Here is a 23,930-nt window from a genome sequence, read left to right on the forward strand (position 1 = left end):
TGTCTTCTCCACTTACAAATTTATCTAAAGTTTATACTCATTTCCATTATATATTTTTAATAATTTATACTATTACTCCACTTTAAAAGTTTGATTTAATTGATGAAAGCATCGGAGTAAATTTCGCTGCTTCTGTTTAAACATTTTGAATTGTTGAATATTATTTTGTTTCTTTCGTCAAAGTGTTCATATGAAATTATATTTTAATTTATTTTTAAATTACAGACTAACGAGAATGTTGTATACATCCGAGAGAGAAGTTACCAAATATTGTTATTCTATTCAAGATAAGGATCTCTCATCTTTACAATGACAATAGATAACGAAACTCGTGTCCATATGTTTGAATCTCTACCATTTTAGCTAAAGGGACTTTTGCTTTTCTCTTCAAACATTCCATAATCAGGCCCTTTAGGTTCCCTGATCGAGGCAACTGGCTATATATCCATTCCAAAAGGGATTCAATATCATCCGCAAAATCTTTCATGTGCCATTGCAGAAGCTGTGGAACCACAATCTTTTTCTTGCTTGAAACACCCACGGAGGCTTCTAAATACTCCACTCTTGCTCTCCCTAAATCGTTCACCACTTCCTCTGCTGTATAAACTCTAAGCTGCACATAATTATAATTATCTCATTATTTTTAAATATTTGAGTAATAACCGATTAAGATAAACAATATTGTTTGTCCACTTACTGCTGGTGAAGACCAACTTCCACGGCAAAGCGCAAATGTCACGTTGGGCTCTGAATATCCTAAACCATAAGTGTGTCGTAGGAGAGTTTCTTTCTCATCAAGCGAGTCCTTTCATGAAGATGTTGATTAGCTCTATTGTGGTAATTGATTCTATTTATATGTATGAATTGAAATGGAATGCACTTACATGTTCTGGTTCACAAGGATGTCGCAAGACGAAATGTTCTATCGCCAGAGCGTTGAGGACTATACCACCAACGTTGAGTGAAGCCTGCCAAAAAAAAAAAAAAAAAATTAACAAAGGCCATCATTAGTTCTGAAATTTTTCTACAAGTAGAGATAACATCTAGAGTTCTCTCATCAAAAAAGTTACCTTGTTCATCAAGGTAAGTAGTCTATTGTGCGACGATGGTAACCCATACTCAAGAAATGCCTATCATATATTGGAACATAGAATCCGATTTTTAGTTTGATCTATGTGTGATGATATCTTATATAAGAATTCTATAATTTGTTTTGTAGAATGTGGCGTACATGCATGATACATGCGTTATAGATATTAATCCAGAAGGCGAGTTTTTGCTTGTAGGTCAAAAAACTCAAATCCACCTCCGATAGTTTCTCCATCAAAACACTGCTAACACACAGAGCGTCAATAAACCAATTTCATCAAGAATTATATAATACTATTCGATGAGATCATTCTGTATGGTGAATTCACATAATGTAAAGTAACACCTCAAGCGTGGAACAGCCGGTGAACAATAGTGGGTGAAACGGGTCACATCGATGGAACTTCTTGAAATGTGGATGAAGTTTTTGTAAGGGCCAATGTCTCTGGTGACTCCACCGCTCGAGTCTGGCAATACGTGATAAGGATCAAGATTCATTGCATTTTGGTAATAACTATATGTGTTTGATTTCCGGCTACAAGAAGAGGGCCTTCTCGAGAGCGAGACATCGATATCCCCTTTGGTCTTTGATGAAACATGATTAAGTTCCAAGTAAATGCCTATGAGACAGTTGATGAGTTGTTCAGATACTTCGTTAGGGTCGTCTTTAGTCTTCACTTCCACAAGTCGAAGCCCTTTTCTTACTCTACCCATTTGCATCCTCGATACTCCATCAAATTCATCTGCTCATCAAAACCATGACCTTGAGTGAAATATGCAGCTTATACAAAAACATTCGGAATAAGCAAACTACATTACCTGTGAAGCCACCTGAAGACGTGGCATCTAAGAAATCGGGAGCATAAGAAAACGAGAGCCTTGAATGAGTACTTGAGACAGCGTCTAGAGTAGAGCGTTGGTAACAATGAGACAATGATCGTTGATGAAGATCATGTTTTAGAGGCAGAGTACTCTGTTTCACGTGGCTCTGCCTTGCCACTGTCCTCTTCTGCTCGGTCATCTGCAATTGCATCTCTTGCCTTTGTCTCTGTTCGTAATATAGTTTAAGCTTTAGCTCCTCGATTTTTCGGTCTAGACATAAAATCTCTGTCTCCACGACGGCTAATTCTTGTATAAGCTCGGAAAACTATTAGACAGCAAAGACCTTAATTGTTTGATCATTACTTCATTAGGAAATAGTTAGTATTATGTGAGGTATGAGTATTGGTTTTACCTGAGGTGGAAGAAACAGTGAGGAGATACTTGGAAGAGACACAACTGAGCCATCGAAAGCAGCCTGTAGAGTTCTCTTTACTGCTTCTTCTTCCTCTAGTCTCTCTTTAAGATGCATTACCTACATAAACATATACAAACATTTAAAATCGTATAAGTAACAATTGGAATACAGAGTTTTGAGTCTTTTTTTATGAACAGAGGTACTTACTCCTTCCTCTAAGTCATGTCTCTTGTTACTATGTTGCTGTGAAGCTTCCATGAGTAATTCCTCAAATTTCATGAGTATCAGAGAAACAGAAGAAGAAGGAAACGGGACTAAGTAGAGAAAGAGAATGATTAGAGTGAAACGTGGGAGCCATTAAAAGGGTCGGTAGGAGAATTGAGTAGTTACAAAAATTAAAGAGTATTTTAACAGTTATTGACTTTTGTTTTTGGGTCACTAGAGTTTGTTAAGCAAGGATAATGTAAGTCACATGAGACTCGCCGGAACAACGGCGGATCAGATCAGTGACATATAGAATAGAACACACAAAAGACTTCCACTATAATTAGAAACACAGTTTTTTTAGAGGTGTGTTTGTATGACGTGAACCCCATCACCGTAGAGATTATTCTCAGCCAAAACTGTTAGTAATAATGATCGTGATTAACAATGTTGTTATTTCTCAAATTTACATTATGTGAGTGCAAAAAAAAAAAAACTTGACATGACTTAAATTTATAATGTCATGCTTAAAACTACACATACAATTTTTTTTTTTTGAAAAATTATAAGATCACACACATTTTGTATAAAAGAAATAAAATAACAAAAATGTATACGGAAACGTTTTAATATATAAACCCACCCAAGTCACTCATTAGGATGTCAGAAACCTAAACCTAATAGTCGTGACATCAAAAAGAAAAAACAGAGAGATATAAAACATAAGCCGCAAGCGCCGCCAACTCATTCCTTACAAAGAGATCAAGAAAAGAGCCACTTTGGTGAAACACAAAAGTTGTGTTTGATCCAGAGGTCTGAATCTGCTGTTACACTGATGGGGTTCGTAGATCTCTGCTGTTAGATTGATTCAACATCCTGTCACACCTAAAGGTACTTTACAGCTAATTCTTCCTTTGAGTAGCCAGTAGCGCTAGGTTGGGACTAGGTATGAGAGATTGACTAGTTGGTTTAATGACAGTACCTTTGATGAGACGGTGTCTCGTCTCAACCTCTCTGTTTTTGGTCATTGGAATACATGCGGCTGTTTTCAAGTTGAAACGACATGGCTTTGTGATTTTTCTCTCCAAGCGAATGGTGATACTCAAACTATCCATATTCTATATATACTGGGAAAGTCGAGTCTTGAGATGATGAAGCTTTGTTTGTTTTCTAGCACCAGTAGCTTGAAACACTTGGTTTTATGGATTTTATCTCATATGGAAGATTTATGTGGGATAGTTTGAGTTGATCAGATGGTAGAAATGGGATATAGATCTATGTTTTAACCTAGATTTAGTTGATCGAATGGTAGAAACAAGGTCATCAAATCCTGTATAGGTATTCGAGTATATGCAAAAGAGTATGCAAAAGAGTAAGATGGATTTTGATAAATTATTAAGATAGTTGACATATATGAGTATATGCAAAAGAGTGAAATGAATTCTGATATATTTGTAGTAGTAGACATATTCTAGGATATGCAAAAGAGTGATACATGGGTTGTGATGAAGGAAATTATAAAAGACAAGTGATTTTGCAAGAAAGAAGATGCGGAAGCTAAGATGTGTATGTGAGTGTGTCTAGGAGATCAATACATGAGTGATGAGTTCTTCACTTGTAATTTTCTCTAATCATTGTACTGGTCTTTTGGCCGAGTCTTATGTTGTATGAAGTTTCATTATTTATAGCAACATTTCTTTTCTTTTTTTTTGTTCATTATTTATACCTTTCACTGCTCAATCAATAACCAGTTTCGTCGCTATGTACTTCTGATATTCTTGCAGTTCGATCACTAGGCTATACATATCGATTATATAACGTTTGTGGCTTATTAAGTTGTGTTTTCTTAGAAAGAATAGTTACAATTGAATCTGATAGTCTAACATGTTTCGTTTCGAGAAGATAAAACATTAGAAAAAATTCTTATGTCAAATTAAATCAAACAAGCATTTGAACGGCATCAAAGGTTCAAATCAGAATCTCTGAGTTTAACCAATGGATTTAGAATCAGACTATAACCCAAACATAAAATTCAATAGAACAAACAATTGATCTGTCTAAGACGTAGATGCAATCCTAAAGTTTCACATTAGGATGGAGGATGAAAAATAAATGACCAGGATAAAAATGATATGGAATTTCACATTAACCACACTAACCAGTAACCACCGGGTATTATCCAGCAAATAAAGAAAGACCAATCTTTACAATATATGTTTCACCCACCTAATTAGGAAAGCTTCGTGATTGTGTCAGCTCACTAGATCCTTTATTTCCGAGTTAGAACATTTAGTTAAAAAACAATTAATATCTGGATTTACTATTTTTTTGAAATGCTTTGGACTTTCGAGTTTGGCCTTTGCTGTTATTGACCAATTCAATTAAATAACACTGGACACACACACATATATATCATACAGAATATTCTAAATAAAATGAAATATACTGTAAATGGTAAAAAGGGAAATGTATGGGATTCTTGCATCCGTTACCGAACAAACTGAAATGAATATTTTGTTTTATAAAATATAAAGTTACTCCTTTCAAATTGAGAGAAGCGGAGAAACCAAGGAAGTATTATTCAAACAAGGAATATATTATCAAAATAAAAAGATTAATTTCTTTCTTTTTTTCTTGATATATATTACCTTTTTATATAAATATAGATATTTTTTTCAAAATTTCAAATATTTTCTTCTGAAAAAGTCAATAATCAAAATATGATTTTCCAGTTATAAAAATATGAATTTGTTTCCTTTTTTTCTTGATATACTTTTTTTTATAAACATATATATTCTCAAGATATATTGTATGCAAATTTTCAAATATTACTTCTGAAAAAGTCAAGAATCATTATATATTTTTCCAATTATAAAAATATACATAAGCAAACAGCTTTTACAAAATATATCCTACTTCAAATAATATAAAAATACAGTGTACATCAGTTTCATCGAAAAAGGCTTTTGTACTACTTACATAAAAAAAAAATAGGGTATCCACAAGGAAACCTTACCTTGGGACTATATAAACCCAACTCTCGACCTCTCATAAACCTAAACCTAAAACGGCAAAGCCTGACGTCAAAAACACAAAAGAGTTAAACACGAGCGCCGATCTGTAACTCCATCTTGACACAAAAGCAGAGATGAGTTCTAAGATCAGATCCCGCCGTTAGATCGAGTCATGATCTTGTCTTATAGAAAGGTACTTTCATTTACTTATTTTATTTTGTTTACCGAGCCGAGCGTCGTCTAAGACCATTGTTAGTGGAGCAACCCTCCATAGTTACTCTCATATTAATTAATTATATAATTAATACTAAATTAAGTAAAGCAATTTTAAGAGAACTTATACAAAATCACTCCATTACTAAAGAACCCAAAGAAGGTTACTCAAACATTTAAATAATAATTTTTTAATTTGTGTTTATTAATTATCAAACTTTAATTTTCTAAATTGACAAAACAATTATTTAAAATTTTTATATTACATAAAATATAAAACAATAAAATTTTACAAACTTTAGAATATGAAACATATTTTACAAAGGTGTCAAATTTGGTAATATATGAGACTAAGTTCGATCAAAGCTCCTTCCAAAGTCTCATTATTTTTTGTTTTAACATTAAACCACCCCTTTCCAAATTTCCATAATTTATCGTTAATTAACAATAATCAAAAATCTACACAAACTGTATGAGGTTTGTTGTTGGAAAATGGTCTCTTTTAACTGTACCAATCCAAGAACAAAACGGAGAAAGCAAGGACGAAAAAAAACAGTAAGAGAAAGGTTCTGCTGCTCCACGTTCTTTGTTGCCTCAACCGCCTGCATTTTAGTGTCAAGCTGAGTGAGAAAACGGGCCACAAGGCACACACTTACACAACAAACACAAAGAGAAAACCACACAAACAGATAAACTAAAGTATTAGGAATGGTATTGAGTCACTGAAACATCCAAATGGGGTTTTACGAACTTCAGATAGCTGAAAACAATAATAGTCCGTTTTCTATCACTAAAGTGAAGAGAAATTCGGACCAATACAAAGTTTATTTCCTATCTCTATACCTACTACTCTAGGTGAATATGATAGCATCCGAATTCAAATTTTAGCTAGCAAAGAGAGGCCCTATGAGTACAGTTTCTTTCCTGTCTCTATACCTACAACGCAATAAGAAGGCAATTCTCATCCTAAATCAAAATAAGTAAGAACACGTAAGGCTCAAACATAAATATATCTCCAACAGTTACTTTGCTCTTGCATATATGATTTACCACTCAAGTCCCCTGCCTTAGGATTGGAATAAAAACACTCTAGAACATATTAGCTTGTTTGGAAAATGTTGGCTTTGCTTCGAATTAATGCTTTGCCCCAAAAAAACATAAATATTCAAACATGCTAAAACATATATGTTACCTGCAAAACGAACCGGTAGTTGCCAACAATAACAGGCCCTACAAGAACACTCTCGAGAAGTTGATCATAAGTCTCATCTTCTGCAGAGCCTACATAGATCAGTTTCCAATCCAAATCTGTACCAAAAGCAAAGCTGAGGTCTAAGTACTGAACAAACCTAATGTTATCATATCTTTACACCATACATTACAAACAATCATACAAAACACTAATCAAAGGAGAGACCTTTGTGCAAATAGATCAATCCCAACTAATAAGACAACATGACTTCTACAAGTACACCCAAAATCCCAAAGTTTCAATCTTTAAATTGGTATCACAAATCATAATCAAGCATGAATCTGATATATAGGAATAAGGGTATATCACAATCATTAATAAGAATACTAAAACCCTTGATTTACAAAACCAAGCAAAATCATCAATTTTTCAAATTCTGGGGAAGAAAAGGAGAAACTTTTTACCGTCTTTGAGAGAGTTCAAACACTCGTAAGAGGGAACTTGGCCGATGAAGCCGAGTTAGTTTTCCTGAACGCCGAATCTGTGAGTAAATCAATTAATTTTTTGCGGTCTCTCAATGAATCGGCTTTGATTCGCCGTTTGGATCGACAGATAAGAGAGAGACGGTCGAGGAAGAAAGAAAGAAGAAAAAAGGGAAAAAAAAATTCCTTTTTATATTTACGCATCAACGAATCAGAATATGCCACGTAGCGTTGCTACTACCGTTACTTAATTTCTTCCCAGAGAATCGATTCTCTTTTTAATCAAACAAAAAACAGGTTTTTTATTAAATTTTTGGGCCCCAATTATAAGAGAAACCATGAGAGAACTACTAGTAATGATGCTCTAAGACATGGTCTTCTCTTATAGGTTCATGGTCTTATTTTCCATGTTGGGGCCCAATTTTCACCAGCCATGTGTCTCATTCGTCCTATCCGTCCCGATTGTTTTTGGTCTCAAGATGAACCAATATGGTTTTGTTGTGATTTTTCTCTCCAAGCGAATTATGCATTTACTTACATTTAACCATTCACCGTTCTAAGTCCAACATAGCGAATTCTAAGTCCAACATAGCGTAATGGTTATTTGTTTTAAATGAAACTTATAAAAAACATTGTATATATTCCAGGATATGCAAAATAGATCGATGAATTTTGAAGCAATATGTTTCAAATTGCAGGAATATGTTTCAAATAAATGTATTTTTTTTTTACTTTTATCAGATATTTCAGGATATGCAAAAAAATTATTTGTAATAAAAATGTATTTTCAATACATGTTTTTTTTTTATAATGAATTTTAACATTTGTGTTGCAATTTTTATGTACTTGTATATTATCATTTTGAAAGTAAATTTATGTTTATCATCGCTTCCGTTTCACCTTTTTACCCATTCGAAAGCTTATCAAGAATCATATATATTCCCATGAGTTGACAATATATGCGTCTTAAGGAGAAAATATGATAATTCGAGTAGACCTTCTGAACTTTAAAATTCATGTCAACTTTTTGAAATTTGTATGTAATAAACCAAAGTATACATCACAAACGTATAGGCCAAAACATATAAAACTAATGTCCAAGTCGTCAGTTCTCAAACGTGCTTCAATCTCCTCATCCCCCAGCTATAGTGACCAACCAAAACTTGTAAGGCAAATTTTACTTTTCGTCATTGAGCCATATGCCTGTCTACTTTTCAAAACAAAGTTGAACAAAGCCATCCAATGGCAAAACCAGAGATTTGTGCAATCGAGGACATCAACACGTCGACTCCAATGCAGCTGCAAATGCTAGGACATGTACATTTGGTTTAAAGAAGCGATTTAAGGAACTTTTATTTGTATTTTTCAATGAGGTTCTGAATTCGAACACCAAAAAACACAAATGCGTAGGCTTAATGGTTAGTAACATACCGCTTTCTTGTAAGGTCGCTTGTACTCTGATCCTTCTATCGGGTTGTACGGTATCAAGTTAACGTGATAAGTTTTACCCCATTCACGGAGTAGCTCTGCGAGTTCCACCGCATGCTCAACTTTGTCATTGACACCAGCTGCATCATATCATTTTTTAAACTATATATTAGGTGATATAATGTGGGAAGACAAAACAGAAAAGTTTTGTTCATTGCAAGGCTCACACACCTAGAAGGGCATATTCGAAGGAGACTCGTCTATTTGTTTCCTGGAAGTAATCACGACAATCCTTCATAATTGCTTCCAGCGGATAAGCCTTAGCACTTGGTACAATTATCTCTCGGAGACTCTGATTTGGCGCATGTAAACTGATTCGCCAAAAGAACAACTCAAGAGTAAGTAAATAAAATGAAAACATGAAAATCAATAAGATGTGACTGATCCAGAGCATATGTTACATGATTAGAAATTAAGCATTCATGATATGTTTGTGGTATCTTGACCAAAGAACGCTGAGTAAAGTAACAAAGATCATTTTAGTTTTTGACCAACACATGAATAAAAGCAGAAAGGTGACACATGAATCATTCGTTGCCCGATTTCAATGTCCTAAGTAAAAAAAAGCATACTGCTGTCAAGTGAGTGCTATGTCTTATTGTTTAACAATTATGCAGAGAAATAAATCATATGTTTGTGCAGAGAAACTTCAATTATATCAACACAGAATCATGTCAAAATGGAAAATGGCTTACCTTGTTCATACAACGATGAGCATCAAGCACTGACTTTAGATTCAACATCGGCTCACCCATTCCCATGAAAACCACATTTGTCACCCTATGCTTAAACACGTTCTCAATAGCCAACACCTAGAGATTTAAAATTTACACTTGTAAACACAAGCCACATTTACATTTTTTACTAAGAACTCTTCTCCCGGGTCTCTCAAGTGGGAACAACATCTGTTTCTAAACACTTCTGCGTCTCTATGATGAAACATTTAGAGTTCTCTCTTGGGATTTTGATAAAAAAAGTTACCTTGTTCATCAAGGTAAGTAGTCTATTGTGCGACGATGGTAACCCATACTCAAGAAATGCCTATCATATATGGAATATAGAATTCGATTTTAAGTTCAATTTTTGTGATGATTCTTATTTTAAAAAAATAAATAATTTATTTTGTAAAAGTGGCGTACATGCGTTGTAGATATTAATCCAGAAGGCGAGTTTTTGCTTGTAGGTCAAAAAACTCAAATCTACCTCCGATAGTTTCTCCATCAAAACACTGCTAACACACATAAAGCGTCGATAAAACAATTTCATCAAAAATTTTATATATACTATTTGATGAGATCATTTTGTATGCTAAATTCACACAATGTACAGTAACACCTCAAGCGTGGAACAGCCGGCGAACAATAGTGGGTGAAACGGGTCACGTCGATGGAACTTCTTGAAATATGAATGAAGTTCTTGTAAGGGCCAATCCTCCGCTCGAGTCCGGCAATACGTGATAAGGATCAAGATTCATTGCATTTTTGGTAATAACTATATGTGTTTGATTTCCGGCTACAAGAAGAGGGCCTTCTCGAGAGCGAGACATCGATATCCCCTTTGGTCTTTGATGAAACATGATTGAGTTCCAAGTAAATTCCTATGAGACAGTTGATGAGTTGTTCAGATACTTCGTTTGGGTCGTCTTTGGTCTTCACTTCAACAAGTCTAAGCCCTTTTTTACTCTACCCATCTGCATCCTCGATACTCCATCAAATTCATCTGTCCACCAAAACCATGACCGTGAGTGAAATGTGCATCTTATACAAAACATTCGGAATAAGCAAACTACTTTACCTGTGAAGCCACCTGAAGACGTGGCATCTAAGAAATCGGGAGCAGAGACAAAGATCGTTGATGAAGATCATGTCTTAGAGGCAGAGTACTCTGTTTCACGTGGCTCTGCCTTGCCACTGTCCTCTTCTGCTCGGTCATCTGCAATTGCATCTCTTGCCTTTGTCTCTGTTCGTAATATAGTTTAAGCTTTAGCTCCTCGATTTTTCGGTCTAGACATAAATCTCTGCCTCCACGACGGCTAATTCTTGTATAAGCTCGGAAAGCTATTAGACAGCAAACACTTTAATTGTTTGATCATTAGGAAATAGTTAGTATTACTATTAAGAAATAGTTAGTATTATATATGTGAGGTATGAGTATTGGTTTTACCTGAGGTGGAAGAAACAATGAGGACATACTTGGAAGAGACACAACAGAGCCATCGAAAGCAGCCTTTAGAGTTCTCTTTATTGCTTCTTCTTCCTCTAGTCTCTCTTTAAGATGCATTACCTGCATAAACATACAAAATCATATAAGTAACAGTTGAAATAAAGAGTTTTGAGTCTTTTTTTTTTAGGAACATAGGTACTTACTCCTTCCTCTAAGTCATGTCTCTTGTTACTATGTTGCTGTGAAGCTTCCATGAGTAGTTCCTTAAATTTCATGAGTATCAGAGAAACAGATGAAAAAGGAAATGGTACTTAGAATGATTAGAGTGAAACGTGGGAGCCATTAAAAGGGTCGGTAGGAGAATTGAGTAGTTACAAAATCTAAAAGAGTATTAAAACAGTTATTGAGGTTGTTAAGAAAGGATAATGTAAGTCACATGAGACTCGCCGGAACAACGGCGGATCAGATCAATGACATATAGAAGAACACACAAAAGATTCCCAATATAATTAGAAACACAGTTTTTTTAGAGGTGTGCATGACGTGAACCCCATCACCGTAGAGATTATTCTCAGCCAAAACTGTTAGTAATAATAAACAAAAATGTATACGGAAACGTTTTAATATATGATTGATCCCTTGGGAAGGTTTTTCTCCCATTGATGAGCCTTGTCTCCCAGGGAGAATGGGAAGAGGCGCAACTTGTAACCGTTCTCACTCACGCCGTTGATCTTGGTGAGACCACAAAGACGGCCGAACTCGTCCAAGTGGTCGAGTGGATCCTCCATAGGCAACTCGTGAAACTTGTTTCCTTGGATCATGGTGATCAGACCACTTTTGATCTCAAAGTTGTTGTTCGGCACTGCGGGAGGGACGATTCCAGCACGCTGAGTATGAGTGTTCGGGGCATCCCCAACACCAATGTTTCGCGGTCCCTGATGTGGTTCATGCTGTTGTTCCATAGTGACTTGTGCGGGATGATCAGTGGGTTGACGAGCCTGTCGTGGGCGTTGCAACCGATTGATTTCGTCAATAACAGGAACGAGATTTTGATGCCCTCTTGATCTGGTGTGCATGCAAGGTTGCAATCAACAGGTATCTGAGATGCAAAGCAAACAAGCAGACAACCAAAACAAGTTAGTACTCAGATTGATTGTGTAACAAAACTTAATCTTGCAAAACTTGAAATCCTAAATGTAACAAAACGATTCCCAAATGGCAACGGCGCCAAATTGATACTAAGATTTTTGTTTCTCCTAGTAGGTTCAATTAACCTTATGCGTTGTAATACTTAAGGTGTCAATCCAAATGGGATGATGCTAGTCACTCAAGATGCAATCAAGCAATCACAAGTTAAGCCAATTCAAGAGAGAGTTTTTCTAACAATCCTAGAATGGTCAAAATACAAAATGAAATGAATTACAGAAACAGAAACGAAAATGTATGACAAGAAGCAAGCAAGAATGAGAGAAACTGAGAACGATTCTAAGCATGAACAAACGAAACAGTTCCGGGAATGTAATAAAAATCAGAAAGAAAGAAGTCCTAAGGATGGGAGTAATTGATGTCGGTGGAGTATCCTAGTCTATAGCGTGTTTAACATGTCACAAGCAAACCATCCCTAAATAATGAGCATCACTTCTTAGCTAATCCAATCTCTTGACAAAAGCTACTCAAACTCAACCACTTCCAAACCTAGCTCTCGCTAGAGAAACATGATCAAACATGGCATGAAAAACAAGTTCATTCACGTCAACAAACATCCTAGACAACTAATCTCTTAGGCTAGGAACGTAAGTCTCTGGCACTAGTTGGTCAGACATTTCATCGAACACCTTTTGGGTGCGGAGATGTCTAAAACCTAGTTCCAATTGATCAGAGAGAAACTAGTATTTCTAATTCTAGTCCAGAAGGGAGTCATACAATCAAAGCTTAAACACTCTACATCCTAAGATCCTCCACCTAATCTATCCCATCCTCAAGAACTACTGCACTACTCAGATCCGAAATTCATCATCAAGCATGCAAACACATAAATCATTGAATCAAGCATCATTAGGTGGATAAAAATAAGGTGAACAACTTTGTAAAAGGAATCAAATGCAAAATCTCAATAATCTCAAAGATATCGGAAATACAAGTCTCCGAACGTTTTTTGGAGGCTAGGTAAACCTTAAGAACAGAACGAGATCAAAACTAAGATATCCAAACAAGACTTAACAAAATGTATTTATAGTAAAAAACATGTAAATCCCTAAAACTTAAAACGACAAGGTGAAGCGTCGGTTTGGGAATCTCCTGAAGCGCATAAGACGGAACGTCTTCCTGACATGTGCGGTCGAGTCGTGTGTCGTCTCTCCCTAGAGTGAGGTCGAGTGGAATGAGTAGGAGTGGCTCCAGTGGTGTGAGTGAAAATGGCTCGAGCATAGTCTGTGAAAGTGGCTCGAGCTGGGTGTATACGTATCCACTAAAACGATGATAACTCTTGAACCACACCTCCGATTGGCTTGAAATAAACGGCATTGGAAAGATGACTCAATTATCTACAACTTTCATGAAGACGTCAAAAGCTGAATCCCTAGACCGGTGGCTCGAGTGATGGCTCGATTGTGGAAGCGAGGAGTAGCCCGATTGTGGAAGTGAGGAGCATGGCTCGGTTGTAGAAGTGAGGAGCGCTCGAATGTGGAAGTGAGGAGGGCTCGGTTGAGGGAGTGAGGAGGGCTCGGTTTAGGGAGTGAGGAGCATGGCTCGGTTTAGGAAGTGAGGAGGGCTCGGTTTAGGAAGTGCGGAGCATGGCTCGGTTGAGGGAGTGAGGAGCATGGCTCGGTTTAGGAAGTGAGGAGGGCTCGGTTTAGGAAGTGAGGAGCGCTCGATTGTGTAAGTGAGGAGCAGCTCGATTGTGTGCGCTTCCAACGTCTCCTAAACACCTGAAAAACTCCGAAATGCGCAATGTATGCAAGAATGATGCAGAAACTTCCTAAACATGCAAAATGTACGAAAGATGTTCTAAAATGATGCAAAACAACTAGTTGTCCTAGCTAAAGGCATGACAAATACAGGCTAAGGAGATGCAAAATACAGACATATCAACTCCCCCAAACTTATTCTTTGCTTGCCCTCAAGCAAACTATCAAGAACAGAGTATGGAAGAGAGGTGTGAAGATGGGGTCTCAGAACCTAAAACATGCTGAATAGAGTAGTTAGAATCAAGGTCCTTGTTTTTAGTTCTATGATGCATGGTGAAGGAACTTTATTTCAAATCTACACATGCTATCCTATCAATCATCCCCTTTAACATTCATTAACAGAGAACCGTGAATCAAGCTAAACAATGTCATTGAACTCATTTGGCTAGGGTAAAGGTTTGAGACATAGATGGTCTCCTCATCACGTGGTTTTATCAATACAGAACAAGGTTCTCTCACGAAAAGGAGTTGAGCTTAAGAGAAGGCTAAAGGTTGAAACCAACTGATACATACAAGAGCAGCGCCCTGTCTACCCAAAGAACACTCCAAACCGAAGTTGGTCCTATCTCTACCCTTCATCAGAAACTTCATCTCAAACTTTTTACACTTAGTCTTAGGAAGAGTTCACTTCTTTTCATTCTAGCGGATTGGGAGATCTTTATTATCACTATGGTTCGTTTTCTTTCCTTCTAGGGACTTTAGACATCTTAAGTATTTTTTTTATTTTTTTTCTTTTCTTTTCTTTGTCTAATCTTTTTATTTTATGCCCAGAACCAATAACTCTTTTTACTTTGCTCACCCCAAATCCTTTACTAGACTTGTAAACTATGTAAACACATCCCCCTCCTAAAGACTTTCCACTTCTTTACTTTTCTGCACAAATCCATACCCAATACCCAAAATTCGAGTTCTCACCTAGTTCTACTAGTCCGGATAACGCGAACTAGAACTACACAGGATCCTACTCTTGTCGGTTAGAACCTAACACTTTCTAACAAGCTCAACTCGGAAAAGGCCTGACACTCAAGAAAACAATTGGCTTGAAAGAACGGTTGGTTAAGGGTGCGGGGAACTGTTCCAAAGATGGGAATCAGCTACTTGGATTGACAAGGGTGGTAAAAATGTGAAAGACAATCCAAGTATGTGTATGGTATCCATGAGTTCAACTTCAATGCATCACATGATAATTGCAAGTCAAGATTAGGTTCAGGTAGATAGGGAATGATATCAATTCAAAACATGCTTCAATTTTACATTTTCAAGTTCAATCAATAAGCATCAAAGAACTAATAACAAGGGCCTTGATCCTATCCTATTGAATCCAGCATGCTAACAAGGTTACAATCATCATCAACCCCTATGCTAAATGCAACAACCCTACATGCACAACACTAGACTCAATCCTAAAATGCGAATGCAAACTACATGAACACTCTGTTTTTGTGGAGATTTTCGATTTTTTTATGTTTTTTTTTTTTTGTTTTTTTTTTTTATGCAATAGATATGATGCAAACTCAAATATGATATGGTGTAAAAATTAAAATAAGAATCACAGAACACAACATCAGATACATCATCTCAAACCCTCCCCCAAACTTAAATTACACATTCTCCTGTGTAAGAAAAATTTGCAGGAGGATTTAAGAATCACAACAGAAACAATGCAGGAATGAAATGGTATGTACAAATGGAGGGTCGGAGTACCTCAGTAGTAGAAGAAGGAGTCTGAGCTCGCCCAAGGAGTTGGTGTGTGAAACTGACTCTGCCCTTCGCCTTGTGCAGGATCCGCGGGTGTGACATCAGCCGGTTGGTCGACTTGCTGCTCAACAGCTTGCGTGTTCTGATATATGTTCGGCTGCTCGTCACACTGCATGTCGTCGACTCTGGACTCACCATGGTCCGAGACTAATACTACCACATCCGTAGGCTGATAATCGTCTTGCTGCTCAACTTGTTGCTCAACCTCTTGCTCAGCTTGAGCTGCAGAACGACGCGCTGATCGACGACTTGAGGAGGCTCTTGAACCACGCGAACCGTGTCCTTTTCTCTCCCTAGATTCATGTGACGAGTGGCGTGAAGGGACGGGAGAAGGTTGGCGCTGCCGTGGCACATATGAGGATTGATGTGCTGGAGATGGAATCGGAGAAGGTGTTCGCTCTAGGTTCGCGGAAGGGCGTCCTGGCATTGGTCTGGTATCCTCGGGGATAGACCTAGGGACCGCGGTTGTGGAAGTGGAACAGCTAAACTTACGCATGAAGTTCATGACAGTCTTGGTGAAACGGCTCACCGTTTTGTCTCTGGCTTTCCCCCATTGTTGAAGCAGGTTGAGTCTGTGATGAGCTGCTCTGACCCCCTTTGACATTCTCGGATCCGAGTACTCCTCTGGGCGATATTCCGCTGTGTCCTCTTCCATTGGCTCGGCGCACGTTTCCCCTTCAGCGTCAGAATTGTATAAGAGATCCGTGGGAGGGATGAACTCGATATGCTCTCCCCCTAAGATTGAAGTCAACTCGACGCAAGGGAGGAGTAATCTCGAGGGACCGACCGCAGGATGCACAAACTTGTAGATCAACCGTCCCTGTCTCAGACCCCGCTCCAGAGTGCGCAACTGTCGCAGGTTGTTGATGTCAATCCAACGTGGTGGGTGCGGCTCAGAGTTTAGGGGAACACCAGCAGCCTCAAGGAACCAAGTCACTACGCCTCCCATGCACATCACTCCAGGAGTGCTGTTGTTGCTGACTCGCGATACCCAATTCTTGTATGTCATCATGTAGTTGATAAGGTAGAGGGAGACGGAAGTGTTGGATATGTCACCTTGCAGCGCGGTGCAATCCATGGCAGTGAATGAGAGTCCCTTAATCGCCAGATCGATCATCTCAAGCTCGCCATTTGTCATGTACCCCTTAATCTCTTTGGCGTAAAATGCATTGGTGACCGCCTTTTGGAAGTAGCGCAACACTGGGCTTCGCACGTTCAGCGCTTTTGTCTTCGATGAAGTGAATGAGGGCGTGCCCCCAATCGTTGCCCAGAGTGCGGACATCTCATCCCGATCAAACTGCGGCGTAGTCCCCGTTCCGCTGGGAAATCCAAACATCTCTTCAACGGTTCTGAAGGTGAGATTGTAGAACTGGCCTTGAACGCGAAATGTAATGTAGCCCAGACCTCCATCAGACATCATTCCCGGCTCATCCGCATACAGGTGCGTCTCCAGAGTACAAAGGAACTGAATTATCTCCTCCCTATATCCGTTTTTGGGTGCATAGTCTCGACATGGGGATATCTTGTTCCAGCGAACTCCACCTGCTGGAACAACTCATAGTATTCCTTGGGAGTTAGTTTCGTCTCAGCGCTCCTCCGTTTTACAGATTTCCTGGGAGCTTGTTCGGAGCGCAACTTAGGTTCCTCCTGTTCGTAATCACTTCCCTCCTCTCTTGAGTTTGAAGCTTGCGCCGGTCTCTTCCCGCGACTCTTGCTTTTAGTAAACGGATTTGCTGGTCTGCTTGACCCCGCTGCTTGGCCTGAACCCCCAACAACCTCGTCAACCATGTTCTTCATTTCCATGAAACGCCTCGCCATGGATTCGGGGGATGAACGTTCTCCAGCAACACAACCGTATGCTTCTCTCATCTCGTGTATAAGCTCTGTACTTTTTCTGTTTCTCTGAAACATGTAAACTCAAAATTAAGCGTTAATAGGTTAGTGAGCCAATAACAAAACTAATTACCGAGTTGAAAATGAAGAGTGCTAAGAGAGAGATAACCGATCGATTCGTGCGCGGGTCGTGGCTCGATTGAGAGCTTGAGGGACTGCTCGAATCGTGCGTGGAGGAGAGAATCGAGCGTGGCTCGATTGAAGACGTTCGACCGTGGCTCGATTGATGGTATGAGGACGGCTCGATTGATATGTGCGAACGGTTCAGGCGTGTCGATGTGCGGTAGCTCGAGCAAGGGTCTGCAGCGAGAACGACGGGTTGAGCAGGATTCCAAGAGCGTTGTGCGGTGGTTGCTCGAGCGGAGTTGAATGGTGGATGGCGGACGCGGCTCGATTGACGCTCTCTGGACACAGCTCGATTGTGATGTGCAGCTTTGCCGGAGCAGGTGAAGACAACAGCTCGATTGGTGCTTCTCGGACACGGCTCGATTGACGGTATGTGGATGTGACGCGATGCTTCACGGAATGGGGAATCGAGCAGTGTTGTTGAAGCTGGTCTCGGATGGAACAATGGCTTCGAGTCGGTGATGAACAAGAGGAATGAGGATGTTCGTCGAATCGAGTCAATCTTGATAACGTCAGGCGAGTGGGGCTGAAAGGCGAGAGCTCTAGCAGCGTGGAAGCTTGTGTGGTTGAGTGTGATGTGCAGCGACGGCGAGGGGAGAAATTTGGGAGGAGGGGTTGCAGGAAAAAGATATGATAATGGTGAAGGTGAAGGTGAGCGTAAGTGAAGAAGAGAAAGGAGAGTTAATTTAAAGAAGAGGAAAGTTGTAAGAGTGAGGAGAGGTGGTGGGTGATGGGACAGAAAGTTTGGGTGTTTGGTGTGAGGGAACAAGAGAGGGGGAAGTGAGGTGATGGGAGATGATAGAGGTTCACGTGGGAGGGGAAACCAACAAAGTGGGTCGATATATTTTCTTTGTTTTGTTTTGTTTTTTTTTTTTTTTTTTTTTTTTTTTTTTTTTTTTTTTTTGAATCACTCCCTCTCCTTTTCACTCTGCTTTTCTCTGTATCCTCTATCTTTGTTGCACCCACTCCCTTCTGTAGATTCCTGAACACAGAAAACCAAAAACAAAAATTAAAAACACAAGGATCCTAAAAATATTTACAGTGATACCTTTGGGACTTCCTCCCAAGTGAGCTTGTTTAAAGTCCCTAGCTTGACTTTTCAGCTTTTTAGGCTTTTGGGGGTTCATAGAGGAGCACAGAAAACCCCTCTGGTCGGACTTGGTCAGCTAAATATTTCTTAACTCTCTGACCATTTACAGTGAATTCACTACCATCTTTGTTCAGGAGAGTGATGGCTCCGAATGGCAGAACTTCTTTGATGTCAAAAGGTCCAGACCACTTAGACTTAAGCTTTCCAGGAAATAACTTAAGTTTGGAGTTGAAAAGCAAAACTTGATCCCCAGCCTTGAGATCCTTGACAATAATCTTCTTGTCATGAAAATTCTTTGTCCTTTCCTTGTAAATCTTAGAGCTCTCATAAGCATCAAGTCGTATTTCTTCCAGCTCATGGATGTCTAGAGTTCTCTTAGCTTGAGCTGTGTCAATGTCCAAGTTCAACAACTTAATAGCCCAAAGCGCCTTGTACTCAACTTCTACAGGGAGATGACATGCTTTACCATAAACCAGCTGAAATGGTGTTCTGCCTATTGGCGTCTTGAATGCTGTTCTGTACGCCCAGAGAGTCTCGTCCAGCTTCACAGACCAATCTTTCTTCGAAACTCCAACAATTCTTGATAAGATACCCTTGATCTGTTTGTTCGAAACTTCAACCTGACCGCTGGTCTGAGGGTGATACGCAGTAGACACTTTGTGCTTGACCCCATACTTTCTCAGCATGCTCTCAAAAACTTTGTTGACGAAGTGAGTTTCACCATCACTGATCACCGCTCTAGGTATCCCATACCTTGGAAAGATTATACTTTTGAACAGCTTCAGAACAACCTTGTGATCATTGGTGGGGCTGGCTATGGCTTCGACCCACTTAGAAACGTAATCAACTGCCACCAAAATATAGACATTCCCATTAGATGGGGGGTTGAATGGTCCCATGAAGTCTATCCCCCAAACGTCAAATATTTCCACTTCCAGGATCGGATTTTGAGGCATCTCGTTTCTCCTTGTGATGTTGCCCATCCTCTGACAAGCGTCACACTTGGTGATGAAGTTGTGAGCGTCTTTGAACAAGGTTGGCCACCAGAGACCTGCTTGGAGAACCTTCTGAGCTGTCTTAAATGTGGCAAAATGACCTCCATAGACGGACCCGTGACAATGCTCAAGCACTCCCTGCACTTCCCCTTCTGCTATGCACCTCCTGAACAGACCGTCAGAACCTCTCTTGTATAGATAGGGTTCATCCCAGAAGTAGTGGTTGACCTCTCTGAAAAACTTCTTTTTCCTGTAAGGATCCATGTCATCAGGAACTTCTCCACAGACCTTGTAATTCACGAAGTCAGCATACCATGGCGCAATATCTGAAGTGACCGCCATACAGTTGATTTTTAGGTTCTCAACCCCGGTGTCATGCATCTGCTCACAAACCTGGGCGACCAGAAGTTGTTCCTCAGGCATCGAGTCATCTATTGGAACAGCATCTTCTATCCTCATTCTTGACAAGTGGTCTGCAACTCCATTTTCTATTCCTTTCTTGTCGACTATCTCCATGTCAAACTCTTGGAGAAGCAGGATCCATCTCAGCAGTCTCGGTTTGGTATCCTTCTTCGAGTATATGTGTCTCAGAGCGGCATGATCGGTATACACAATGACCTTCGAACCTACAAGATAACTCCTGAATTTCTCGAATGCAAACACAACTGCCAGGAGTTCCTTCTCCGTGGTAGCATACCTTCCCTGGGCCTCGTCCAAGGTGCGACTGGCGTAGTAGATGACATGAAGCTTCTTGTCAATTCGCTGTCCCAGAACTGCTCCAACTGCGAAGTCTGAAGCATCACACATGATCTCAAAAGGATGATCCCAATTAGGAGCTTGCACTATGGGTGCTGAAACCAAGGCTTCCTTGATCTTGCTGAAGGCTTCCAAACATGCTGCATCAAATTCGAACTCAACCTCCTTGCACAGCAACCTTGTCAAAGGTCTTGCAATTTTTGAGAAGTCCTTGATGAATCTCCTGTAAAACCCAGCATGTCCCAGAAAACTCCTGATGTCCTTCACTGTCTTAGGCGGTTGAAGCTGAACCATGACCTCAATCTTAGCTTTGTCAACCTCAATCCCTTTCTCAGAAATTTTGTGTCCCAGAACAATCCCTTCTTCAACCATGAAATGGCACTTCTCCCAGTTCAGCACCAGGTTCGTCTCCTCACATCGCGTCAATACCCTGCACAAATTTAACAAACAGGAGGAGAAAGTGGAACCGTATACAGAGAAGTCGTCCATAAACACTTCCACTGACTCCTCAATTAAATCCGAGAAAATTGAAGTCATGCACCTCTGAAAGGTGGCAGGAGCATTGCACAAACCAAATGGCATGCGTCTGTAGGCAAAAGTGCCATAGGGACAAGTAAAGGTTGTCTTTTCCTGATCATTTGGGTGAATAGGGATTTGGAAGAATCCACTATACCCATCAAGGAAACAATAATAGGGATGACTAGCTAGTCTTTCCAACATTTGATCAATGAAAGGCAAAGGAAAATGATCTTTCCTAGATACAGCATTCAACTTCCTATAATCTATACACATCCTATGTCCTGTGATGGTTCTAGTTGGGATTAACTCATTTTTGTCGTTTTTGATCACAGTTATGCCTCCCTTCTTAGGTACACAGTGCACTGGAGATACCCAAGTACTATCAGAGATAGGATAGATAACTCCAGCATCAAGCAGTTTTAGGATTTCTTTCTTTACTACTTCTTTCAGATTAGGGTTCAATCTTCTTTGGGGTTCAATACTAGCATAAGACTCATTTTCAAGATTGATCCTATGTGTGCAAAGACTAGGTGAGATTCCTTTGATATCATCTAAAGAATAACCTATGGCCTTTCTAAACTTTTTTAGCTCAGTTACTAGCAACCCCAATTCATCATCACTCAACCTAGCATTCACTATGACAGGATAAGTAGAATTGGTTCCCAGAAAAATGTACCTGAGTCCGGAAGGGAGAGTTTTGAGTTCTACCTTCGGAGCTTTCAGTTCCGACCAGTCGTCAGCACGGGAGTCTGGAATGATCGCGGTCGAGTGGGAGATGTCACGTTCTGAACTCTCTGTCTCAACTGCACGTACCTCCTTTGCGTCAGATAGCTGCTCGAATTCCTCTGATCCATCCGTTTCTCTGTGGGCATCTAGCATATTCTTGTAACAAGTGGTCTCCCCATGCAGGAACCCTTCTTCTCCATCCTTGGTTAGAGCAGTTTTGAGATGATCCTCCTCAGCTAGTTCCTCCAATAGCTCATCAGCCAACTTATCCATCTCTTCAATATAGAAGACTTGTCCTCCTATTGTTGGCTTCTTCAAAGTATCCTTGATATCAAACTTCATGATGAAGTCATCGCCCAGATTAAGATCAATCTTGCCATTTCTGACATCAATGATGGCTCCAGCAGTCGCTAGGAACGGTCTTCCTAAAATCAGAGGATCTTTAGGTTCTTCATCCATCTCCAGAACCACGAAGTCAGTTGGTACTTCCACGTCTCTGATCCTGACAGGTAAGTCCTCTAAGATACCATGTGGAAGTCTCACTGATCTATCTGCAAGGATGAGGGAGATGTCGCATCCCTTAAACCTTGTGAAACCCAACCTCTTAGCCACAGAGAATGGCATCAGATTCACTGAAGCGCCAAGATCACATAAGCACCTCTCAAAAGACATGGGCCCAATGGAGCAGGGAAGAGTGAATGATCCAGGATCTTTGAGCTTCTTGGGTACAACCTTCTTCTGGATGATTGCACTGCACTCAAGACTTAGTACCACCATGCCTTGAACTTCTTTTGATCTCTCCATCACTAAGTCCTTGAGGAATTTCTGGTAGTGAGGAACAAGTGCGAATGCATCTAGCAATGGCATTCTCAACTCAATCTCCTTGACTTGCTTTTCGAACAAGGCTTTGTACTTCTCAGTAAGCTGCTTCTTGAACCTCACTGGAAATGGTAGAGGAGGCTTGTACGGTGGAGGGATGAACCTCGCAGGTCTGTCTTCAGGAACAGCAGGCTCCTTAACAGCTTCAGGCTCGGATTGCTTCACTGGCTCGATTGGATCTTTGACTGCCTCGACGGGGTTCTCCATCTGAGTGTCATCCTGACCAAAATCCTCCCCATCTAATTCCGCACTGTCCTCAGTGACGTCTGGAACTCCTTGCCTGGGAGGCAATGTTTTCCCACTTCTCAGCGTAATGGCATTGGCAAACTCCTTGGGGTTCTGAACAGCTTTACCTGGGAATTGGCCAGGCTTTGGTGCAGAAGTAGAAGCCGATTGGCCCTCCATGTACCTTATCTTCGAATTCAGAGTTTCGAATTTGACGTTCAGATCATTGTAGGAACATTCCATCCTCTGACTTAGGTCAGCGAACTTCTTCGCAGTATCCATGGAACCGCTAGCTTGCCCCTGAAGAATTTGTTGCATCATCTGCTTCAGTTCTTGATCTGGGGTTGGTGTAGGCTGAACTGGTTGAGGGCGGAATCCTGGCGGTGGTCCCGAGGGAGCTTGGTAACCCTGCTGGAACTGTTGTTTTGGAGCGAATCCCGGATTGTAAGGCACAAAAGGTTTTTATTGCCCTTGCTGTTGTTGTTGAGGAGGGTACACCTGATCTTGTGGATTAGCAACATTGGTACTTCGGTAAGACAAATTGGGATTCGTCTTGTAGGGGTTGTAACCTTTGTTGTAGCCACCCTGATTCTGAACATAGCTGATCTCTTCACTCTGCTCACCCTCCCCATCTGGAACTTGGAAAGGGTCGTCCTCAGAGACGAAGTGGACGCTCCTCTGCTGGCTCAGCAAGATACGGTCAAGCTTCTCATTTACATTCTTGAGGTCCTTTTTGTACTTCTCTTCAGACCCAGCGTCGCCGCGAAATGTGCGGTTATAATCCTCGTTGTAGTTGCCGTCGGACTGAGCGAGATTCTCCACCAGTTGCCAACCTTCATCGACGTCCTTGTTCAGGAAGTTACCGTTAGAAGCGGTGTCAAGCAGCATACGTATTTTGGGAAGGACACCACGGTA

The 23,930-nt window shown here is 40.0% G+C and overlaps 2 protein-coding genes, 2 long non-coding RNA genes and 1 pseudogene across 5 annotated transcripts; 2 read left to right on the plus strand and 3 right to left on the minus strand.

Annotated features, from left to right (window-relative positions):
• Positions 1-183: 183 nt before the first annotated feature.
• LOC147943255 (uncharacterized) lies at positions 184-2,641 on the minus strand. The gene is made up of 9 exons (XM_087452024.1): positions 2,534-2,641; positions 2,324-2,443; positions 1,909-2,236; positions 1,436-1,832; positions 1,232-1,331; positions 1,071-1,130; positions 885-968; positions 698-805; positions 184-613 (listed from the first exon to the last, which is right to left on the minus strand). Exons 1-9 carry the CDS (start codon positions 2,603-2,605, stop codon positions 305-307), a joined length of 1,578 nt encoding a protein of 525 aa, XP_087308150.1. The 5' UTR covers positions 2,606-2,641; the 3' UTR covers positions 184-304.
• Positions 2,642-3,192: 551 nt separating this feature from the next.
• LOC147943256 (uncharacterized) lies at positions 3,193-4,234 on the plus strand. Of its 2 annotated transcripts, none has more exons than XR_015558241.1 (2): positions 3,193-3,421; positions 3,510-4,234. It is a non-coding gene; the product is annotated as an uncharacterized LOC147943256 (long non-coding RNA). The 2 variants fall into 2 exon arrangements; XR_015558242.1 differs by having other exon boundaries at positions 3,995-4,234.
• Positions 4,235-5,588: 1,354 nt separating this feature from the next.
• On the plus strand, positions 5,589-8,316 carry LOC147943257 (uncharacterized). Its single transcript, XR_015558240.1, has 2 exons — positions 5,589-7,492; positions 7,562-8,316. It is a non-coding gene; the product is annotated as an uncharacterized LOC147943257 (long non-coding RNA).
• Positions 8,317-9,949: 1,633 nt separating this feature from the next.
• On the minus strand, positions 9,950-11,378 carry LOC109132810 (uncharacterized; annotated as a pseudogene).
• Positions 11,379-18,732: 7,354 nt separating this feature from the next.
• LOC147943258 (uncharacterized) lies at positions 18,733-20,291 on the minus strand. Its single transcript, XM_087452736.1, has 4 exons — positions 20,199-20,291; positions 19,158-19,547; positions 19,023-19,115; positions 18,733-18,807 (listed from the first exon to the last, which is right to left on the minus strand). Exons 1-4 carry the CDS (start codon positions 20,289-20,291, stop codon positions 18,733-18,735), a joined length of 651 nt encoding a protein of 216 aa, XP_087308862.1.
• Positions 20,292-23,930: the final 3,639 nt, after the last annotated feature.

Source organism: Camelina sativa, chromosome 5, assembly GCF_030686135.1.
Source record: "Camelina sativa cultivar CO46 ecotype springtype chromosome 5, ASM3068613v1".
Taxonomy (NCBI): domain Eukaryota; kingdom Viridiplantae; phylum Streptophyta; class Magnoliopsida; order Brassicales; family Brassicaceae; genus Camelina; species Camelina sativa.